Genomic DNA, 23106 nt, shown 5'->3' with positions numbered 1-23106 from the left:
TGGAATCATTCTCAAACCATAGAGCAATACTACACAGATTCAGGGTCCTGATGAAGGGTCTCTCCCCAAAACATCGACCCTTTATTTCTCTCCATAGATGCTGTCTGACCTCCAGCATTCTATGTGTGTTACTACAGATACAGGCCCTTTGGCCCAACTAGTCCATGCCGACCATGGTGCCCACCCAGCTAGTACCAATTCCAAGAGTTTGTCCCATATCCTCTAAGGCTGGCCCCTCCATGTGCCTGTCCAAGTGCTTCTTAAATGATACTATTGTACCGACCGCAACCATTTCCTCTGGCAGCTTGTTCCATATACTCTCCACTCTCCAGGTGACAAAGTTGCCCCTCAGGTCCATTTCATAGTCACAGTCATACTCTATTGATCCCGAGGGAAACTAGTTTTCGTTACAGTTGCACCATAAATAATTAAATAGTAATAAAACCATAAATAGTTAAATAGTAATATGTAAATTATGCCAGGAAATAAGTCCAGGACCAGCCTATTGGCTCAGGGTGTCTGACCCTCCAAGGGAGGAGTTGTAAAGTTTGATGGCCACAGGCAGGAATGACTTCCTATGACGCTCTGTGTTGCATCTCGGTGGAATGAGTCTCTGGCTGAATGTACTCCTGTGCCCACCCAGTACATTATGTAGTGGACGGGAGACATTGTCCAAGATGGCATGCAACTTGGACAGCATCCTCTTTTCAGACACCACCGTCAGAGAGTCCAGTTCCATCCCCACAACATCACTGGCCTTACGAATGAGTTTGTTGATTCTGTTGGTGTCTGTTGGTGTCATTTAAAATATTTCTTCCCTCACCCTTAATCTATGCACTCGCCCCCCCCCCCTCCATTTGGGATTCTACTACCCTGGGGAAAAGAATGTTACTGTCCACCATATATATCCCTCACATAATTTTAAACATATCTATTAGTAACATCTACATCTTCTGCTTCTGTGGCCCATCCGTTTCAAGGTTCAACGTGTTGTGCATTCAGAGGTGCTCTTCTACACACCACTGTTATCTGAGTTACTGTCGCCTTCCTGTCAGCTTGAACCAGCCTGGCCATTCTCCTCTGACCTCTCTCATTAACAAGGTGTTTTCACCCACTCTCTAGACTGTTGCACGTGAACGTCTCAGGAGATCATGTTTCTGAGCTACTCAAACCACCCCATCTGGCACCAGCAATCAATCCACAGTCAAAGTCACTTAGATCACATTTCTTCTCCGTTCTGATGTTTGATCTGAACAACAATCGGAACAATTGAACCTTAATGAGCGGGTGTGCAGCGTACCTAATAAAGTGACCACTGAGTGGATGTGCCCCCTCTCATGTGGATTCTCTGACTCTGGGGAATAGATGGTTACTGTCATAAACAATAGTGCTCTATTCTTGGTTGGTGCAGCTGTAACGAAACCCAATTTCCCTCGGGATCAATAAAGTATATCTATCTATCTATCTATCTATCTATCTAAAAAGAGAGCAAATAATGAGGTAGTGTTCATGGGTTCATGGTCTGTTCAGAAAGCTGACGCAGAGGGGAAGAATTTTTTTTCTAAAATACTGAGTGTGGGTCTTCAGTCTCTGTTACCTCTTCCCTGATGGTAGAATGAGATTAGGGCATTATCTTCTTATGTAGTGAGGGAGTGTTCATAATGGCCATTCAGAAATCTGACGGCAGAGGGGAAGAAGCTGTCCTTAAAACATTGAATATACATCTTCAGGCTCCTCTTCCTCCTCCTTGATGGAACACTCTCTGATGGTCCAAGGAATAAAGACTTAACTTGGCCAGCCTCTCTCTATAACTTAGGCCTTCTAGTCCCGGCAACATCTTCATAAAAGCTGTTGCTCACTTTGTTCCTGTTGGGATTCTTGCAGCTCACCTGGGCTTGTATATCAGTCTCTACCAGCACGTGGGCTGGTGAATCCCTAGGTTGGTGAGTTGGATAGCCCAGAGTCTGAGGTCTGGAGTTCACTGACATTGAACTCAAGGCTTCGAACTCTGGACCCGGGACTCCTGAGGCCAACACTGAAGATCGAAGTCCGAAGGACGAAGATCGAAGTGAGTGAGTCTGGAAGTCGAAGCCTGATGGCCAAAGCCCTAGGTCCGCAAGTTTGTGAGTCCACTGGAGGCTGGAGGCTCAGGGGCAGGCCTGTCCCGGGGTTGCAGGCCTGTCCGTGGGTGTGAGTGGGTGGGTGGGTGGACAGGAGGAAGGAAAAGGGTTTGTTTTGCTGTCGTTCTGTTCTTGTTACTGTTGCTTCTGTTGCTCTTCCGAGCACTGTAGCCACGCTAACGCTGGCACTGGAATGTGCGATGGCACCTATGGAGTGTCCCCAGCACATCCTTAGGTAGTGTTGGTTGTTAACGCAAACAACGCATTTCATGATATGTTTCAATGCATATGTGGCAAATAAATCTGAGTCTAACTGCACTGTTTCAACACTTGTCTTTACACAAGTAAAACTATTCTAAAAGCACCTTCCAAACCCTTAGTTTCTTCATGCAATTAAGACTTGGAGTAGCCGGTGCATAGTAACCCCCTCCGTCTCACATCTCTCATCTCTCACTGACTCAGAAACATATCACTGTTCCTTTCTTGCTGCTGGATTGAATTCCTGGAATTGTCTGCCCATTGTGGGAGCATCTTCACCACATTGGTTACACCACTCCTTCTCAACAGGTGCACCATAAATGCGAGCTTTGTGAACCACTGCCCATATCCCATAGGCAATTAAATTCATGCATGCCATGGAGACGTTCAGCAAGAAACACTCCCAATAAACCTCTGTCCTATCATGGAATCAAAACTTCTCGGTCTTTAGTCACCAAGTCATACAGCACAGAAACAGGATCACCAACACAACTGGTTCACGCTGACCAAGGTGCAAGCCAAACCCACTTGCTCACATTTGGCCCATATCTCTCTTACCCAGGGGGTTCCCAACCTTTTTCACGCCAGGGACCCCTATCTTTAACCAAGGAGTCTGTGCAACCTTTGTTGGGAACTCCTGCTCTAAACATTTCCCAGCTGTCCACATACCATTTAAATATTGTTCATGTCCCCATCTTAACCACTTCCACTGTCATCTCATTCCATATACTAACCACCCACCGGATGAAGCAATTGCTCCTCAGGTTTCCATTAAATTTTCCCCCACTCACCTTAAACGTATGCCCCTTAGTTTCCGATTCCTCAACCCTGCAAAAAAGACTGAGTTCATTCAATCTATCTGTGCCCCTCATAATTCTGTAAACTTCTGTGAGATCTAGGTGGGCAGGGTGGAGATAAGTCTCTACCAAAGGAGGTATAAGCCATTCCTTCCCTCCGCAAGCCTGCAGGTCACCCTTGGGCGAGGTGTAGCACCTGCTTAACCCCCGATCAGGGTCATGTGAAGCCACGGGAGTGGGTGGTGGATGGTTGTATGAGCAGCTGGTGCAGATCACAAGTCCTGGTTATGCGACCACTGACACCAGGCAGACAATCTCTGAAGAGTATTGATAATGGCTGGGGTTCACCCGTCTTGTAAGGCCACTGCCCAGAAGAAGGCAATGGCAAACAACTTCTGTAGGAAAATTTGCCAAGAACAATCATGGTCATGGAAAGACCATGTCTGCCAACGTCATACGACACAGTACATAATGATATAATGTCATATGACACGGCAAGTAATGAACGAATGAACAATGAGATCACCTGTCAGTCTCCTGCACGCCACTGAATAAATTAATGCTGTCCTTTCCAAAGCAGACTGATCAGAACTGGCCTCAATATTCTAAATGTGGCCTCACCAATGTTTTGTACAACTTCGGCATAACATTGGCCAGCCTGTCAAAAGTTCAAAGTTCAACGTGCATTTATCATTAAAGTATGTATGCTATATACAACCTCGAGATCCGTCTCTTTAGAGGTGGCCACAAAGCAAAGAAGCTCGAAAGAGCCCATTAAAAAGAAGACCGTCAAAACACCCCAATGTGCAGAGAGGGAAAAACAAATCACGCGAACAGCAAACGCAAGCAAATAGCGTTCTGAACTGAAGTCCACTGAAAACATCCGTCCACAGACTCTTAGTTCAGTGCAAAGCCAAGTAAATGTCACAGAGCAGTGAGCTGAACCAATCCGTCCCTTGCCTCGAGCCCCGACACGCTGACCTTTTCAATCTGGCCCAGCGCCTAAATTATCAAGCAAACACCAGGATCAGTTGCCTTGATACACTCTGCAGCCTGGGTCCCGCCGCCTCCATATGGCCTGGCGCTTATCTCGCTCTCAGCGAAGGGCCCGCAGCCCCTCCTCGGTTCTGCCACATCGAGTTGCCTCCAACTCGAAAGGGAAGTTATTGCTTGCGGTGATCGCTGACCAGAAAAAAAAGCGACTCACAAAGTATTTAGCTGTTTTCTTTGTTTCATTGGCCACCAGCCAGACTTCGCCAAGACTCACCAGCGCCATCTTAAACCAGAAAAACCTCTTCACCACAGTGTGAAAACACTTTTGGGGAACAATGTACTTGTATTCCGCTGTTCAACATTCCTCATACTTGTCTATATAGGTTCCATTGTTCAGATTCAGATTTATTTAGCACATGTACTTTTAAACATAATACATTACCAATCTCTGGATTTCAACCTTCTCTTTGCCCTACAGACTCCATTGACATCCGCAACACTCCCTAGGATGTGAAAGTCCTACTCTCATTTCTTTTCCCAAAATGCAACATATTGCACGTATCCACATTTGCCAGTCACCTGAGTATTTATCCAGCTGATCAAAATCCCTCTGAGATTCCTGTTCCTTGCTGTCCTGCGCACACTTAAGATGTTGTCATCATTGGGCTTTTCCCAATCTCTCTTCGTACTGCACGTTAAAAAACAAAACATCAGGTGTAAAACAGAAGCATTCCAAAATTTCTCCTACCCTGTGCACACAGTGATTATGCAGTACTGATAAACTAAAATATAGATCACATCAGGATACAGATCACACTCTGGTATGTAACTACAGATTATACTGAGATTCTTAATGTCATTAGATCACATTAAGATACAAATAACACGTTATTAATCACAAAACAATAAACTTCATTTGTGAAAAGCCTGACTCTAACTTCAGGACCTCAGCCCTTACCCTCAGTTCTCCAGAAAATCAGTGAATTGTTTCGTGTCTCTCAGCCCTCTTGTGTGATCTGTATTTTGAGACACTGAGTGATCTGTGCTGCAGTATTGATGTAAACTGTAGTGTGATCTGATCCATTACACAATAGTTACCTTCTATACTATAGTATAGACTGCACTGTAACACTATCTGTATCGTAGTCTGATCTTTAAAGAGCGATTTTAAAGTTTAGTTTTATTTGTCACGTTTTTTGAAACATTGAAACATACAGTGAAATACATTGTTTGCGTCAACGACCAACACAGTCCGAGGAGTGTGCTGGGAGGACAACCTGCAAGTGTCACCATGCTTCCAGCACCAAAGTAGCATGCCCACAACTCACTAACCCTAGCCCATACTTCTTTGGACTATGGGAGGAAACAGGAGCACCTGGAGGAAACCCACACGGTCATGGAGAGAATGTACGAACTTCTTACAGACAGTGGCGGGGATTGGACCCTGATCACTGGTGCTGCAAAGTGTTACACCGACCGTTACACTACCATGCCGCCGGTAACCCCGTAGTGTCCTGGCCTGTAATGCGATATGTACCATGACACCATCTGTAGCATAGAGTGATCTGTACTGCATTGTGATTGTTTCTGTGGGGTCGATATCATGATATGATCCATACCATGTTATGTTCTGTATCTTAATGTGACCTGGACAATAAAACCATAAGACATAGGAGCAGAAATTAGGTTACATGGCCCATTGAGTCTGCTCTGCCATTTCATCATGGCTGATTTATTATCCCTCTCAACCCCATTCTCCAGTCTTCTCCCCGTAACCTCTGATGCCTTTAGTAATCAAGAACCTATCAACCTCTGCTTTAAATATACTCAATGATGAGGCCTCCACGGCCGTCGGGGACAATGTATTCCACAGATTCACTACCCTTTTGCCAAAGAAATTTCTCCTCATCTCTGTTCTAAGTGGACGTCTCTCTACTCTGAGGTTGTTCCTTCTCTCCTAGACTCACCTAATACAGGCAACATCCTCTCCACATGCACTCTGTCAAGGCTTCCAAATTCTGTCAAATTCCACCGAGTCCGGGCCCAGAGTCTTCAAACGCTTCTCACATGTTAACCTTTTCATTCCTGGAATCATTCTGGTCAGCCTCCTCTGGGTCCTCTCCAGTGCCAGCACACCTTCTCAGATAAGGGGCCCAAAACTCTTCACGGTACTCCAAGGGTGGTCTGGCCAATACTTTGTAAAGCCTCAGCATTACATCCTTGCTTTTATATTCTACTCCTCTCAAACTGAATGCTAACGTTGCATTTTCCTTCCTCATCACCAACTCAACCTGCTAGTTATCCTTTTGGGAATCTTGCACGAGGACTCCCAAGTCCCTCTGAGCTTTGAATTTTCTCCCCACTTACAAAATAGTCTATACCTTTATTCCTTCTACCAAAGTGCTTGACTATACACTTCCCAGCACTAACGTCCATCAGAAACTTCTTTGCCCATTCTCCCGATCTGTTTAAGTCCTTCCGCTTCCTCAACACTACCTGCCCCTCCACCTATCTTTGTATTGTCTGCAAACTTGGCTGCTAACCCATCCAAATCATTCAACTGTAACGTGAAAGGAGGTGGTCCCAACACTGACCACTACGGAACACCACCCAATCACCGGCAGCCAACCAGGGAAGGCCCCCTTTATTCTCACTCCTTGCCTCCTGTTCAATCAGCCAGTCTTCTATCTGCGACCTCTTCTATACTGTGAGTTGTATCTGTGATTGTTACGATAATTCATATGCTTCTTGGCTTGATCAGCATTAAGCGGTGCCTTACTATGACCAGCACATATCACCAATTGTACCTTTGTGAACTACACTGCAATGTTACCAGGACTGTGGTGTGAGTTGTTTGTGTGATCTACATTGTAAAGTGAACCATAAAGTGGGAGATGTAACAGAGTTTGCAGCATGAGCTGTACCTTGGTGCAAGCTGTGCCAAAGTGTGCCAAAGTTATTCCTTCATCACTGACAGAGCCGGGGTTTATTACCCATCCCTAATTACCCTTGAACTTTAAGGAGATTTGGTCTGTCACCAAAAACACTTGCAAATTTCTACAGACATACCATGGAGAGCATTCTAACTGGGGTCCACTGCACGGGATTGAAATAGGCAGCAGAGAGTTGTAAACTTAGTCAGCGTCATCATGAGCACTAGCCTCCATAATATCGAGGACATCTTCAAAGAACGATGCCTTAGAAGGCGGCATCCATCATTAAGGACCCCCATCACCCAGGACATGCCCTCCTCTCATTGCTACCATTAGGGAGGAGGTGCAGAAGCCTGAAGACACACACTCAATGATTCAGGAACAGCTTCTTCCCCTCTGCCATCCGATTTCTGAATGGACATTGAACCCATGAACACTACCTCATTATTTTTTTACTTCTGTTGTTTTTGCATTACTTATTTTATTTATATATATATTTGTTGTGATTCACAGGCTTTTTCTCTATCATGTATTGCATTGTACTGCTGCCACAAAACAACAAATGTAACAACAAAAGCAACAAATAATGAATGTATCTGTAAACAAATTAAGCAAGTATTGCAAACAGAGAGCGGAAGTGATGAGGAAGTGTTTGTGGGTTCATTTTCATTCAGAAATCTCATGGCAGAGCTGAAAAGAGCTGAGTGTGTGTCTTCTGGCTCCTGTATGTCCCTGCTGATGATGGTAATGAGAAGGGGGCATGTCCTGGGTGGTGGGGGTCCTTACTGATGGATGCCGCCCTTTTGAGTCATCACCTTTCGAAGATGTCCTTGATGCTGTCAATGCTGGTGGTTATGATGGAGCTGGCTGAGTTTACAATCCTCTGTAGCTTTATACAATCCTGCACAGTGGCCCCTCCATGCCAGACATTGAAGCAACCAGTCAGAATTCTTTCCGCAGTACATTTGCAGAAATTTGTTAGAGCCTTTGATGACATTCCAAATATCCTCAAACTCCAAATGAAATATCACTGCTGTCATGCCTTCTTCATAATGGAATCAATATGTTGGACCTAGGACAGATCTTCAGTGATGTTGCCTCCCAGGAACTTGAAACTGTTCACTCTGTTCACTGCTGCTCCCTCGATGAGGACTGGTGTGTGTTCCCGCCACTTCCCCTTCCTGAAGTCCACAATCAATTCCTTCACCTTCGTGATGATGAGTGCAATATTTTTGTTGTGATGCTACTCAACCGGCTGATATATGTCACTCCTGTATGCCTCCTTGTCATGATCTTTACATCGCATTGAGCGACTAGGACAAATACAGGATAGAACCAGGCCAATCAGCCCATTGAGTCTGTGCTGGCCATTAACCATCTACATCTACAAAACACTAATCCAACGTTAGCCCCATTTATTCTCCCACTGCCTCATCAACTTCCTCTCTCTTTCTACTGCTCACCTACACATTTGAGGCTGTTTAATCTACTGTCCTACATTTCTTTTGGACCTGGGAGGAAACCAGAGGCTTGATAATTGGTCTATGGATTAGTAATCTGTTTATTGTTGTCACATGTACCAAAATATAGTGAAAAGTGTTTGTTTGCATGGCATCTGGACAGAACATTCCATACATTAATACATCAAAGTAGTACCAAAGGAAGAATGAAAGCAGAATGAATAAAACAGGAGGAACAATGCCTTATATTCCATCTGGGTAGCCTCCAACCTGATGGCATGAACATGGACTTCTCTGGTTTCTGTTGATGCCCCTCCTCCCCTTCGTACCCCACCAGTTATTTATTTATTTATTATTAATTTTTTTCCTCTCTCTCTCTGTCTCCTTTTTCTCCCTCTGTCCCTCTCACTATACTCCTTGCCCATCCTCTGGACTTCCCCCTCCCCCTTTCTTTCTGCCTGGGCCTCCCGTCTGTTCCATGATCCTCTCAAATCCTTTTTGCCAATCACCTGTCCAGCTCTTGGCTCCATCCCTCCCCCTCCTGTCTTCTCCTATCATTTTGGATCTCCCCCTCCCCCTCCCACTTTCAAATCCCTTACTAGCTCTTCTTTCAGTTAGTCCTGACGGAGGGTCTCGGCCCAAAACATCGACTGTACCTCTTCCTAGAGATGCTGCCTGGCCTGCTGCATTCACCAGCATTTTTTGTGTGTGTTGCATAAAATAGACACAGGAGGTTCTGCAGATGCTGGAAATCTTGAGCAACACACACAAAATGCTGGAGGAACTCAGCAGGTCAGGCAGCGTCTATGGAGAGAAATAAACAGTTGATGTTTCAGCCTGAGATCCCTCATCAGGACTGGAAAGGAAGCTAGAATAAGGTATGGGGAGGGGAAGGAGGACAAACTGGCAGATGCAGTTCAGACCAAGTGAGGGGGAAGGCGGGAGGGTGGGGGAGAGGGAGTGGAGGAGATAGGCTGAGGTGATAAAGGGCTGAAGAAGAAAGAGTCTGATAGGAGAGGAGAGTGGACCGCAGAAGAAAGGGGAACCAGAGAGAGGTGATGGGCAGGTCACGAGGGCAGGTACGGAGAAGAGAAGGGGTGTGAGAGAAAGCAGAATGGGGAATAGAAAAGAGAGAAGAGGATGGGGTGGATGGAAATAGAAGAGAATGATTAGGGGAAGTTCGAGAAGTCGGTGTTCATGCCAGCACAATGGAGGCTGCCCAGACGGAATATGAGGTGTTGCTCCTCCAACCTGAGGTCAGCCTTGTGCATAATATAGAATACACGATATAGTGTTGCAGTTACAGAGAAGGCGCTGCGCAGATAGATAGATTAAGTGCAAGTGTCATAACAAGATCCTGCAGACTAAGAGACCAAGAGTTCACTTTTAGAATATCAAGTCACACAGTCACATGGGAAACTTCCAAGAAGACCACAACCTTGGCGTAGGGATTGGAGGTTTGCATGCCTCAGTGACCTGGAGGGCTCTGTTGGCTGGAGTCAGGTCCTTGTGCTTTGGCTCTTGCTAGGGTCACCCATGCCAAGCAGGTCAAAGGGCAGAGGCCAGACTAAGAGTTGTCCACCAATCCACCAGATGTGAGGGCTCAGCTCACAATCCTGACTGGTCAAAAAAAGACTGCAACGGAGACAGCAGTGAAGAATCATTCTACATCTCTGTGCAACCTAGGACCCTGAACCACAGCTGGGGCACAATAGAGAAGATGGCCAAGGACAGAGCGAGATGGACGACCATTACCACTGCCCTAAATGCCAGTGGCGTAATGGGCAGTAAGTAAGCAAAGTCACACGGGAAACATACACATTCCACACAGACTGCAGTACTGCTGTCACAAAACAACAAATTTCACATCCTGTACGAGAGTGGTTCTGACAGCACTTGGGTCTCCGGCACTGTGAGGAAGTGGTTCCACCAGTTAAACCACTGTGTCTCCTGGCAATCTCTCTCTCATAGTGTGAGCCGTAGGTTAGTATAAACTAGAGGCGATCTGTATCTCGAAAATCAAAAAGAAAACTTGCAGACGCTGGAAATTTCAAACGAGAACAGAAAATGCTGGAAAGAGTCGAGAGGTCAGGCCTGTGGGGATAGAAATAGTTAATGTTTCAGCTCAAAGATGGTTCATAAGAACTGGGAAGGGTCTCTGATTTGCTTCCCCTCCTCTCCTTCACATTCCCCATTCTTGTTTCCCTCTCTCACCTTATCTTCTTACCTGCCCATCACCTCCCTCTGGTGCTTCCCCTCCCCCTTCCCTTTTTTCCATGCTCTTCAACCCTCTCCTATCAAATTCCCCCTTCTCCAGCTCTTTATCTCTTCCACTAATCAACTTTCCAGCTCTTTGCTTCACCCCCTCCCCTTCTCCCAGTTTCACCTATCACCTACCACCTTGCACTTCTTCCCCCCCTCCCCCACCTTCTTACTCTGACTACTCTCCTTCCCTTTCAGTCCTGATGAAGGGTCTTGACCCGAAACATCGACTGTTTACTCTTTTCCCTTGCTGCTCCCAGACCTGCTGAGTTCCTCCAGCATCTTGTGTGTTGCTTCTGATTGCTAAGTCTGTAGGGCATTTGTTTTGTACTTTATTGAATACTATACCATACTATGTATTTTATCCTAGTGAGATCTGTGCCCATAACATGGTCTGTACTGAAATATGATTGGAACTGCAGTGAGAATTATCATATAGAAAAGATTTTATCTTAATGTGATTCGTGCCATGAGAAACTATGCCTTTGTTATAACTATAGTCTCATGACTTGTGGTGTGCTTCAAGAATCAGTGTTGGGCCATTACAATTTGTCACCTGTTTCAGTGAGTTGGATGAGAAGTAGAATGTAAAGGTTATTAATTTTGTAGATGGCACTTATATAAATGCATTTTCAACAGTGAAGATGGTTATAAAACTTACAGGGGATCTTGATGAGCTGAGTATCCTGGAGAGTATCGTAACAAGATACATGACGGTCTGGTATGGAAACACCAATGCCCAAGAATAGAAATGTCTACAGACCCCCAGTCTATCACAGAGAAAGCCCTCTCCACCATTGAGCACATCTGCATGGAGCACTGCCACAAGAAGGCAGCATCCGTCACCACGGACACCCTCCATCCAGGCCATGCTCTCTTCTTGCTGCTGCTGTCGGGAAGAAGATACAGGAACCTCGGGTCCCACAGCACCAGGTTTTGTGACAGTTATTACCCCTCATCCATCAGGCTCCAGAACCAATGTGGATAACTTCATTCACGGGCTCACCTGATTCCACAACCTAGGGATTCACTTTCAAGAACTCTACAACTCATGTTCTTATTTATTTATTTATTCTGTTTGTCTGTCTCTATATCTATTAGTTTACCTACTTATTATTTGCACAGTTGTCACCTATTTGTTTCTTGAGATACAGCGTGAAACAGGCTCATCTGCCCCTTCGAGCTGCACCACTCAGCAGCCCCCGATTTAACTCCAGCCTAATCACTGAGCAATTTACAATGACCAATTAACCTACCAACCACTAAGTTTTTGGACTGTGGGAGGAAACAGGAGCACCCGGAGAAAACCCATGCAGTCATGGTGAGAACACACAAATTCCTTACAGGCAGCGGCGGGAATTGAACTCAGATCAGTAATGCTGTAAAGAGTTGTGCTAACCACTACACTACCATGCCATTTCACATTGCACTTTGGTTGTTTGTTTGTCTTTTTTTCTGTGTAGTTTTTCATTGATTCTACAGTTATATTAATAGCAAAAGGATAGTGAGGGATAAAATTGGCCCTTTCGAGAATCAGAGTGGACAGCTATGTGTGGGACCAAAAGAGATGGGGGAGATTTTGAACAATTTCTTTTCTTCGGTATTCACTAAAGAGAAGGATATTGAATTGTGTAAGGTAAGGGAAACGGGTAGGGAAGTTATGGAAACTATGATGATTAAAGAAGAGGAAGTACTGGTGCTTTTAAGGAATATAGAAGTGGATAAGTCTCTGGGTCCTGACAGGATATTCCCTAGGACCTTGAGGGAAGTTAGTGTAGAAATAGCAGGGGCTCTGACAGAAATATTTCAAATGTCATTAGAAACGGGGATGGTGCCGGAGGATTGGCGTATTGCTCATGTTGTTCCATTGTTTGAAAAGGGTTCTAAGAGTAAACCTAGCAATTATCGAGTTTGATGTTAGTGGCGGATAAATTGATAGGAAGTATTCTTAGAGATGGTATATATAATTATCTGGATAGACAGGGTCTGATTAGGAACAGTCAACATGGATTTGTGCGTGGAAGGCCATGTTTGACAAATCTTATTGAATTTTTTGAAGAGGTTACTGGGAAAGTTGATGGGGGTAAAGCGGTGGATGTTGTTGTCTATATGGACTTCAGTAAGGCCTTTGACAAGGTTCCACAAGAAAGTTAGTAAGGAAGGTTCAATCGTTGGGTATTAATATTGAAGTAGTAAAATGGATTCAGCAGTGGCTGGATGGGAGATGCCAGAAAGTAGTGGTGGATAACTGTTTGTCAGGTTGGAGGCCGGTGACTACTGATGTGCCTCAAGGATCTGTACTGGGTCCAATGTTGTTTGTCATATACATTAATGATCTGGATGATGGGATGGTAAATTGGATTAGTAAGTATGCAGATGATACTAAGATAGGCAGCATTGTGGATAATGAAGTAGGTTTTCAAAGCTTGCAGAGAGATTTAGGCCAGTTAGAAGAGTGGGCTGAAAGGTGGAGTTTAATGCTGACAAATGTGAGGTGTTACATTTTGGTAGGACTAATCAAAATAGGACCTACATGGTAAATAGTAGGGCATTGAAGAATGCAGTAGAACAGAGCGATCTAGGAATAATGGTGGATAGTTCCCTGAAGGTGTAATCGCATGTGGATAGGGTGGTGAAGAAAGCTTTTGGTATGCTGGCCTTTATAAATCAGAGCATTGAGTATAGGAGTTGGATGTAATGCTAAAATTGTACAAAACATTGGTAAGGCCAAATTTGGATTATTGTGTACAGTTCTGGTCACCAAATTATTGGAAAGATGTCAAAAAATAGAGAGAGTACAGAGAAGATTTACTAGAATGTTACCTGGGTTTCAGTACCTAAGTTACAGAGAAAGGTTGAACAAGTTAGGTCTTTATTCTTTGGAGCGTAGAAGGTTGAGGGGGGACTTGATACAGGTATTTAAAATTATGAGGGAGACAGATAGAGTTGACATGGATAGGCTTTTTCCATTGAGAGTAGGGGAGATTCAAACAAGAGGACATGAGTTGAGAGTTAGGGGGCAAAAGTTTAGGGGTAACATGAGGGGGAACTTCTTTACTCAGAGAGTGGTAGCTGTGTGGAATGAGCTTCCAGCAGAAGTAGTAGAGGCAAGTTCGATGTTGTCATTTAAAGTTAAATTGGATAGATATGTGGACAGGAAAGGAATGGAGGGTTATGGGCTGAGTGCAGGTCGGTGGGACTAGGTGAGAGTAAGCATTCGGCATGGACTAGAAGGGACGAGATGGCCTGTTTCCGTGCTGTAATTGTTATATGGTTATATGGTTATTGTATTTCTTGGTTTTACTGTGAATACATGCAAGAAAATAAATATCAAGCTACTACATGGTGACATTTATGTTCTTTGAACTTTGAGTAAGTGGGCGAAGAACATCAAATGGAATTTCATTCAGATAAATGTGAGGTGCTGCATTTTAGAAAGTCAAATTAAAGTAGGACTTCCGCAGTGAATTTCAGAGGAGTATTGTAGGGGCGTAGGTGCTGAGGTACGTGGTTCCCTGAAAGTAGGAAGACGGGGTGGTGAAGAAGAGTTTTGTCACACTGGCCTTCACTGAGTATAAAAGTTGAAAGTTCATGGTGTTGTAGTATCAGAAATTGGTGAGACTGTTATTAAAGTACTGAGTTCAGTTTTGGTCACCCTGCAATATGAAAGATCAAAGATCAAAGTTCAAAGATGGTTGAGTCTTTTATATTAAAAACATTTAAAAGGCACTTATGAAATAAGCTTAGCGCAAGGGTTCCCAACTTTCTTTTATGCTACTGAATCCTACCTTTAACCGAGTTGGAAACTCCTGGTTTAGAGGGACGTGGGCCAAATGCAGACAAATAGGACTATCTTGTCTAAAACATTGAGTATTTATTTCCCTCCATAGATGCTTTCTGGCCTGCTGAGTTCCTCCAGCATCTAGTTTGTTGCACACCTTATTATGAAAGACATACAGGGGCAAAAATTAGGCCATTTGGCCCATCAAGTCCATTCTGCCTATTCAGCATGGCTGATCCATTTCCCTCTCAGCCTCAGTCTCCTGCCTTCTCCCCGTATCCCTTCATGCCCTGACTCATCAAGAATCTATCAACCTCTGCCTTAAATATACCCAAAGACTTGGCCTACACAGCCACCTGTGGGAATGAATTCCGCAGATTCACCTCCCTGGCTATAGAAATTCCTCCTCACCTCCGTTCTGAAAGGACAACCCTCTATTCTGAAGCTATGCCCTCTGGTCTAAGACTCCCCCAGCATAGGAAACATCTTTTCCACATCCATCAAGGCCTTTCCTCATTCAATAGGTGTCAATGAGGTCACCTCTCTTTCTTCTGAATTCCAGTGAGTAGAGGCCAAGATCCATCAAATGCTCTTCATGTGACAAGACTTTCAATCCTAGAATCATTTTCGTGAACCTTCTTTGAACCTTCACCAATGTCAACACATTCTTTCTTACAGTGAGAAGTTGGACAACTAGGACACTTACCCTTGAAACGTAGGAGACTGAGAGAGGTGATCCTACAGAGGCGTAGAAATCATTAGAGGCTTAGAAAGGAAGAATACACTGAAGTCTTTTTCCCAGGGTTGGGGAATAAAGAAGTAGAAAGGATTAGGTTCAAGATGAGACGGGAAAGATTTAATAAGAAATTGAGGTGTAGCTTTTTCACCCAGAGGGTGTTCAATATATGGAACAAGTTTCCAGGGGCAGTAGTTGAGGGATGTACCTTAAGAACATTCAAAAGGTACGATCCTAGTACCCTTCATTTTCCTGTGAAAGACACGGCGTACAGAAGATGATCATCGGTGGCTTCTCTGAGTGACACCACGAGGCGAGTCATTCTCAGAACAAGGACCCCGCGATAAGCGCTAATCAGGAGTCTGCTTTAAATAATGACAGTAGGCCGAAAACCTGTGCCACTCATAATAAACTTGACAAGACTGAACAGAAAGCACAAGGGCTTAACGACTCGAGATAAAACAACAATTAACAAATGCAGGTGCACAGGGCCACAGGGCTCATAACATCTTCTGTGTATCATCCATAACCCTCCATTCCCCCTTTAGCTAAAAGCTTCTTAACTCCACCAGATTGGCTGCTTCCATACTACCCTTGGTAATCCATCTCTGGACACCCACTACCCTCTGTGTAAAAAACTTGCCCCTCACCTTACCTTTAAACTCCACTGTGCCCCCAATATTAAAAACATGTCTTCTGGTGTTTGACGTTTCTACCTTCTGACCATCTACCCTGTCTATGCCTAATATAATTTTAAAATCCTCCGTTGGGTCTCCTCTTAGCCTCCAGTGCTCTAGGGACAACAACCCAAGTTTGTCGAACCTTTCCTTGCAGGTCATGCCCTCTAATCCGAACATTAAAGGGTTAGTGTTGTTCGGGATACCAGGGAGAACCCCTCTGCTCTTCTTTGAGATCGCTCCATGGGATCTTCAGATGCCTGTGTGTCAGGAGAGACAGGGCCAGAGTCTGATGGCACAATAATGTTCAATGTACGCAGTTCAAATTTATTATCACGGTATGCATATCATATACAACCTTGACATCAGAAGCAGGCCCTTCTGGCCCTTCAAGTTGTGCTGCCCAGCAACCTTTGAGTTAACCCTGGTCTAATCATGGGACAATTTATAATGAGTAATTAACCTACCAGGCAGTACATCTTTGGACTGTAGGAGGAAACTAGAGCACCAGGAGGAAACCCACGCGGTCACGAGGAGGCAGCAGCGGGAATTGAACCGGGTCGCTGGTCCTGCGAAGTGTTGTGCTAACCACTACACTACCATGCAGGCACACACAGGAAAACAAAGAAATACAATGGAATCCGCGAAAAATCACACATAACAAAGACTAACAAACATCCAATGAGCAAAAGAGAGCAAACTGTGCAAATAATAAAATAGGTAAACAGATAATACACAGAACATGAACTGCAGAATCCCTGACAGTAATTCCCAGGCTGTGGAGACAGTTCAATACTGATGCAAACCAGTCCAGGAGCCCAATGGCTACAAGGCAACATGTGCTTACAAACCTGGCGGTGTGGGACCCAAGACTCCTGCACCTCTCGCCTGATGGTAATAGTGAGAAGAGAGGGAGATGGGTCAAATACAGGCAGACGAGATGGGCTCGGGTGGGAGATCTTGGCTGGCACGAAGTAGTGGGGCTGAACGCTGGTTTGTTTTTCGCATGCTGGGCCTCGGTGCTTTAATCTGGCATGAAGTCCACCCTGGCAATGGCTGACCTTCATCTTCAAGGTGCCGTACCCACATTCCCGAGAGTCAGGTTTGCTGAATCCTTCAGGAGATCATAAAATCGCTCGTTTGCTTTGACAGTTCAAATGGCGCAGCACCTCAGGAGCTGAACACAAATGAGAAGATAGGGATCATTGTCAGAGTGAACTTGGCAAATGGACAAAGGATGGTTGCAGTTCCAACCAGTGAGTGAGGGTGGGGCATCAATTGTGTGGAGTCATGTGGCTTCTGTTCACTCCTAACCACAAAGCCTATTAAATTGCAGGTGTGGAAAATCCATTCTATGTGCTGCTCGCTCACTGTTTGTCCAATGATCAAAAGTTCGAAGTATATTTACTATCTGAGAATGTATATATTATACAACCTTGAGATTCGTCTCCTTACAGGCAGCCACAAAATAAATAAATTCAATAGAACCTATTTTTAAAAAAGACTGTCAAGCACCTAATGTGCAGAGAGAAAAAAAGAACAAATCACACAAACAATAAAGTAACTGGTTTTACGAAAGTGAGTCTGCAGACATGAAGCCAGGCACCACTCCAGCCGATTCTGGAGCAGGCTGCAGTCTTGGTTCAGTGTAGAGTCAATTAAACGCCGTGTCCCCTTCCCTAAATGTCATAGATGTATTACAGTTCACATTAAGATACAGATCACACTAAGTTTTCTCTGTTAGAGTCACAGCACCATAAAACAAAACATCAAGCCGATCTGGTCTACCTTGACTAAACTAACTCTATGGGTCAGCATTTGGCCCATATTTGTTGAATAGGTTTAGGACTTTATTCCTTAGAACAGAGAAGACTGAAGGGAGATTTGATAGAGGTATACAAAATCATGAGGGGTATAGAGAGGATACATACAAGTAGGTTTTTTCCACGGAGGTTGAAGGGAAGTTCCAGCAACCTGGGAGTGAGTATGGTAGTGTTAAGGGTTTTTTTCTTTTATGTTACAGCTGAGGCTGATAAAATGGCTTCTTTGTTATGTTAGGATAAAATGGCTTCTCTGTGATGTTAACTCCTGAAACAGTGGTTCTCTCTCCAGCAGCTTGTTTGGGTTATAATTACTGATAACGAGAATTGTCTTCATTTGCTAACCAATTGGGATAGATGTTATTCTTTCTTGTGTGTCTGTAAGCTATTGTTTTCACAGGCTTTAGGCAGAAGGTGCGATGGGGACAGAGAGACAGAGAGAGAGGAGACGTGATGCTGTAAGCTGGGCGACGGAACGGATCCCGAGCAGGTATCCGAGGCCCAAGGTCTTCGGCGAGGAGAGGAGACGAGGACAGACACGAGTAGAGCATTTGGTCGATCATCGAGGGTGGACCCGTTCGGAGTTCGGAGGACATCGACCGGAGGAAGGGGGACCCGGTTCCGTAACAGCTCCAACAATGTGTGCACAAACTATTTAATAATAATGGCACCTTTTTCTTTTTTTTAAAACAGTTAAACAGTTCTTATTTTGTTCCTTTACTACCTACATAGTCAAGGTAAGCGTTATAAAGTGTAATCATTTAATCGCATATGGTGTACTGTCTGTTATTTGGCGGGGTGGGGTACATCACACAGCATCCACACAAACTTGATCACGCAGTTTGGCGGGGCCAAAGTCTGCTCCCCCTAGACGACAGCGAGCTGAGCGAGCCTGAGGCTTACCGGGGGCTACAGGAGTTTCAAGCTTCTGTATCTCCTGCCTGATTGTGGGCTCTTCAGCTAAAGAGTTTGCAACTGAGTTGAATTCCGCTGTTTTCCCTCTGCATGTAAATGGAAAAATAAACATAAGCATTTCAGACAGGGGTTTACAGCACCCCTGGCATTGACCAGAAGAACATTTTAAATGTGACCATTTAGAAAACCCCTCCACATTCCCTGAGTTATAGGGAAGGTTGAAGAGGTTTGGACTTTGTTCCCTAGAGTGCAAGAGACTGAGGGGAGATTTGATAGAGGCATACAAAATTATGAAGGGTACAGATGGGGTAAATGCAGGCCTTTCCCCTGAGGTGGGGTGAGACTAGAACTAGAGGTCATGGGTTAAGGGTTAAGGGTGAAAGGTGAAATGTTTAAGGGGAATATGAGGGGGGAATTCTTTGAGAGGCTGGTCAGGGACTACATCTGCAGCATGCTACCACCCACACTGGACCCCCTACAATTTGCCTACCGACACAACCGATCGACAGATGACACAATAGCTCTACACCCCATCCTTACACATCTGGAGAAGAGGGATGCTTATATGAGAATGCTGTTCTTGGACTATAGTTCAGCATTCAACACTATAATTCCCTCCAGGCTCGACAAGAGGCTCAGATACCTTGGCTTTAACCCTGCCTTGTGTAGCTGGATCCTGAACTTCCTGTCAGATCGCTGGCAGGAGGTTAAGAGTGGACTCCCTCATCTCTGCCCCTCTGACCCTCAACACAGGAGCCCCTCAGGGCTGTGTCCTAAGCCCCCTCCTTTACTCTCTGTATACCCATGACTGTGTCACCCCCTCCACAGCTCCAATCTGCTAATTAAATTTGCTGACGATACTACATTGATTGTCCTAATCTCAAATAATAATGAGACAGCCTACAGAGAAGAAGTTATCACCCTGACACAGTGGTGTCAAGAAAACAACCTCTCCCTCAATGTCGCAAAAACAAAGGAGCTGGTTGTGGGCTACAGGAGGAATGGAGACAAGCTAACCCCTATAGACATCAATGGATCTGGGGTTGAGAGGGTGAACAGCTTTACGTTCCTCAGCATAAACATCACTGAGGATCTCACATGGTCTGTACATACCGGCTGTGTGGTGAAAAAGTCACAGTAGTGCCTCTATCACCTCAGAAAGTTGAAGAAGATTGATATGGCCCCCAAATTCTAAGAACTCTCTACAGGGGCACAATTGAGAACATCATGACTGGCTGCATCACTGCCTGGTACGGGAACTGTACTTCCCTCAGTTGCAGGACTTTGCCGAGAGTGGTGCGGACAGCCCAGCGCATCTGTAGGTGTGAACTTCCCACTATTCAGGACATTTATGAAGACAGGTGTGTAAATAGGGCCCGAAGGATCACTGGGGACCCGAGTCACCCCAACTACAAACTGTTTCAGCTGCTTCCATCTGGGAAAATGGTACCGCAGCATAAAAGCCAGGACCAACAGGCTCCGGGACAACTTCTTCCACCAGGCCATCAAAGTGCTTAATTCATGCTGATGCAACTGTATTTCTATGTTATATTGACTACCCTGTTGTACGTAACATTTACACATTTGAATGGAGAAGTAACGTAAAGATTTTTACTCCTCATGTATTTGAAGGATGTAAGTAATAAAGACAATCCAATCCACTCAGAGGGTGGTGAGAGTGCGGAACGAGCCGCCAGTGCAAGTGGTGCATGTGGGGTTGATTTCAACATCGAGGAGAAATTTGGATAGGTACATGGATGGGAGAGGTTGGGAGCTGTGGTCCAGGTGCAGATCGATGGGACTAGGCTGGTTAATGGTTTGGCATGGACTAGACGGGCTGAAGGGACTGTTTCTGTGCTGTAGTGTTCCACGACTCTATGACTCTTAAACCTTTGCTATCCATATACCAGTCCAAGTGCATTTTAAATGGTATTAATGTACTTGCCTCAACCACTTCCTCTGGCAGCTCAGTTCATATACTGACCACCCTCTTGGTGAAAAGGTTGACCCTATTAAATCTCCCTCCTCTCACATTAAACCCATACCTTCTTGTTCTTTATTCCCCAACCCTAGGGAAAAGACTGAGTGCATTCATTCTATCTACGCCTCTCGTGATTTATACACCTCTATAAAATAATCCCTAATTATTTAACTTTCAAAGAAAGCAGTCGGAATCTGCCCAACCTCAATCCATTGAGTCCTGGCAACATCCTTCCAAATCTCCTCTCTGCTCTTTCCACCTTAATGATATCGTTCCTGAAAAAAGCTTCTTGATGATCAGCGGCTCTCCAGTCACCTCAACTCCGACACACATTACTCAAAGTTCAAAAAAGTTTGAACTAAATTTATTATCGGTACGTAGATGTCACCATATACAACCCTAAGCTTCATTTTCTTGAGGGCATACAACAGAATCACTGAAAAACTAAACACATACAAAGACTGACAAACTTAGCACAATGCTTTATAGAACCAGCGACTCGAGTTCAATTCCGCCACTGTCTGTAAGGAGTTTGTATGTTCTCCCCGTGACTGCATGAATTTTCTCCAGGCGCCCTGGTTTCTTCCCACAGTCCAAAGGCATACCAGGAAGGTTAATTAGCCACTGTAAATTGTCCCATGATTAGGTCAGAGTTAAATCAGTGGTTACTGGGCAGAGTGGCTTGAAGGGCCAGAAGGATCTGTCCCACGCTATATCTCAATCAATAAATAAAGAAGACATACTGAGCAAATACAAAAATAAAAAGACGTAAATAATTAACACTGATAACCTGAGTTGTAGGGTCCTTCGTGAGTCTGTAGGTTGTGGAATCAGTTCAGAGTTGAGGTGAGTGAAGTCATCTACACTGGTTGAGGAGCCTGATGGTTGAGGGGTAATAACTGTTCCTGAACCTGGTGGTGAGGGGCCTAAGGCTCCTGTACCTCCTGGATGGTGAGGACCCTTGGTGATGGACGCTGCTTTCCTGTGGCAGTGCTCCTTAAGGATGTGCTCAATGGTGGGGAGGGCTTTGTCTGTGATGGACAGAGCTGTATCCAACACTTTCCTTGTCTGCATTACCTCGTGTTTAACTCAACTTGCCGTTTTCCTTTGAATCTTACGGACTGACCTTTCTTGATCAACTTGTCAAAAGCCTGGCTAAATCACAAATGCACCCCAGCAATTGGTGAGGAAAATCTCCTATTCCCTCTGGGTAGTCTCCAACCTGTCACAAGATGAAAGGCAAGGCCAGACAGTGGGACCGTCCCCCAGGGCAAGGAAGACCCGAGGTCTGAACTTTTATAAATGCCAGGCCACATTGGAAAGGTGGGGTACAGGCCAATTTGAGGGGGCGAGGTCCAGACCCCAGAGCACATTGAAGCAACTAAACCCGATGTTTGGGTGATGGTTTAGGTGGTGGGCCAAACTGAAAAGGTCAGGGTGTCAGGGCCCGAGGAGACGGTCAGGCCGGTTCAGCTCACTGCTCCGCTCTGCGCTTGACTGAGGGTCCGTGGACAGACCCCCTTTGCGGGCTTCAGTTCAGAACACGATCTGTTTGCACTTATTGCTTGCGTGACTTGTTTTTCCCTCTCTCTGCACGTTGGGTGTCTGACAGGTCATCTCTTTTTTAACGGGTTCTTTTGGGTTTCTTTGTTTCGTGGCTGCCTGTTTGGAGACGAATCTCAAGGTTGTATAAAGTAAACAATACTTTGATAACAAATGTGCTTTGAACTTTGAACCTGATGGCATGGAGGTCGATTTCTGTAACGTCTGGTAAAATTTGCCCCTCCTGTCTTCTCCCTTTCTGCATTCCTCATCCTGGTTCCCCTCTCACCCCGTTACTCATCCTCACCCGTCAGCACCTCCCTCTGCCGCCCCCTCTCCCCTTTCACCCATGGTCCACTCCTCAGAGTCAGATTCACCACACGCACATCCAAACATACAGAGAAGTGCGTCATTTGCGTGAACGACCAATTAAACCTAAGGACGTGCTGTGGCAAGTCTCGCCACACATCCCGGCGCCAACATAGAACGCTCACTGTGTTCAGCAGAACCACATAAGCCGCAACAGCAACAACGGAACAGAAAATAACAACAGCGAAGCAAAGCAGCACGCACAAAATACTGGAGGAGCTCAGCAGGTCAGGCAGCACCTGTGGAGAGGAATAAACAGTCGACGTTTCTGGCCGAGACCCTTCATCAGGACTGGAAGGGAAAGGGGAAGATGCCAGAATAAGAAGGTGGGGGGTTGGCAAAGCAGGATAGCTAGAAGGTGACAGGTGAAGCCAGGTAGTAGGTGTTACGTATCCCGTAACTGGGTTGCCAAACTAGCAGAAATGGACCACTAGTTGGTGTCTGGATTACTGGAAGCTAATA

General features: G+C 45.1%; 1 protein-coding gene across 2 annotated transcripts in view; it reads left to right on the top strand.

Moving 5' to 3' along the window:
- The window catches only part of LOC134357131 (MICOS complex subunit mic25-like), an 814525-nt gene extending 795959 nt beyond the window's left edge, over positions 1–18566 (top strand). Inside the window, exon 7 of one of the 2 annotated variants that reach the window (XM_063068429.1) lies at positions 18238–18566. In XM_063068429.1, the coding sequence (XP_062924499.1) occupies positions 18238–18291 (54 nt within the window). In that variant the 3' untranslated portion in view covers positions 18292–18566. The remainder of the gene's footprint in view (positions 1–18237) is intronic. The other variant, XM_063068427.1, reaches the window with a different exon arrangement.
- The last annotated feature ends 4540 nt before the right edge of the window (positions 18567–23106 follow it).

Source organism: Mobula hypostoma, chromosome 15, assembly GCF_963921235.1.
Source record: "Mobula hypostoma chromosome 15, sMobHyp1.1, whole genome shotgun sequence".
In the NCBI taxonomy this organism is placed as follows: Eukaryota; Metazoa; Chordata; class Chondrichthyes; order Myliobatiformes; family Myliobatidae; genus Mobula; species Mobula hypostoma.
This window is presented reverse-complemented; position numbering and strand designations above follow the sequence as displayed.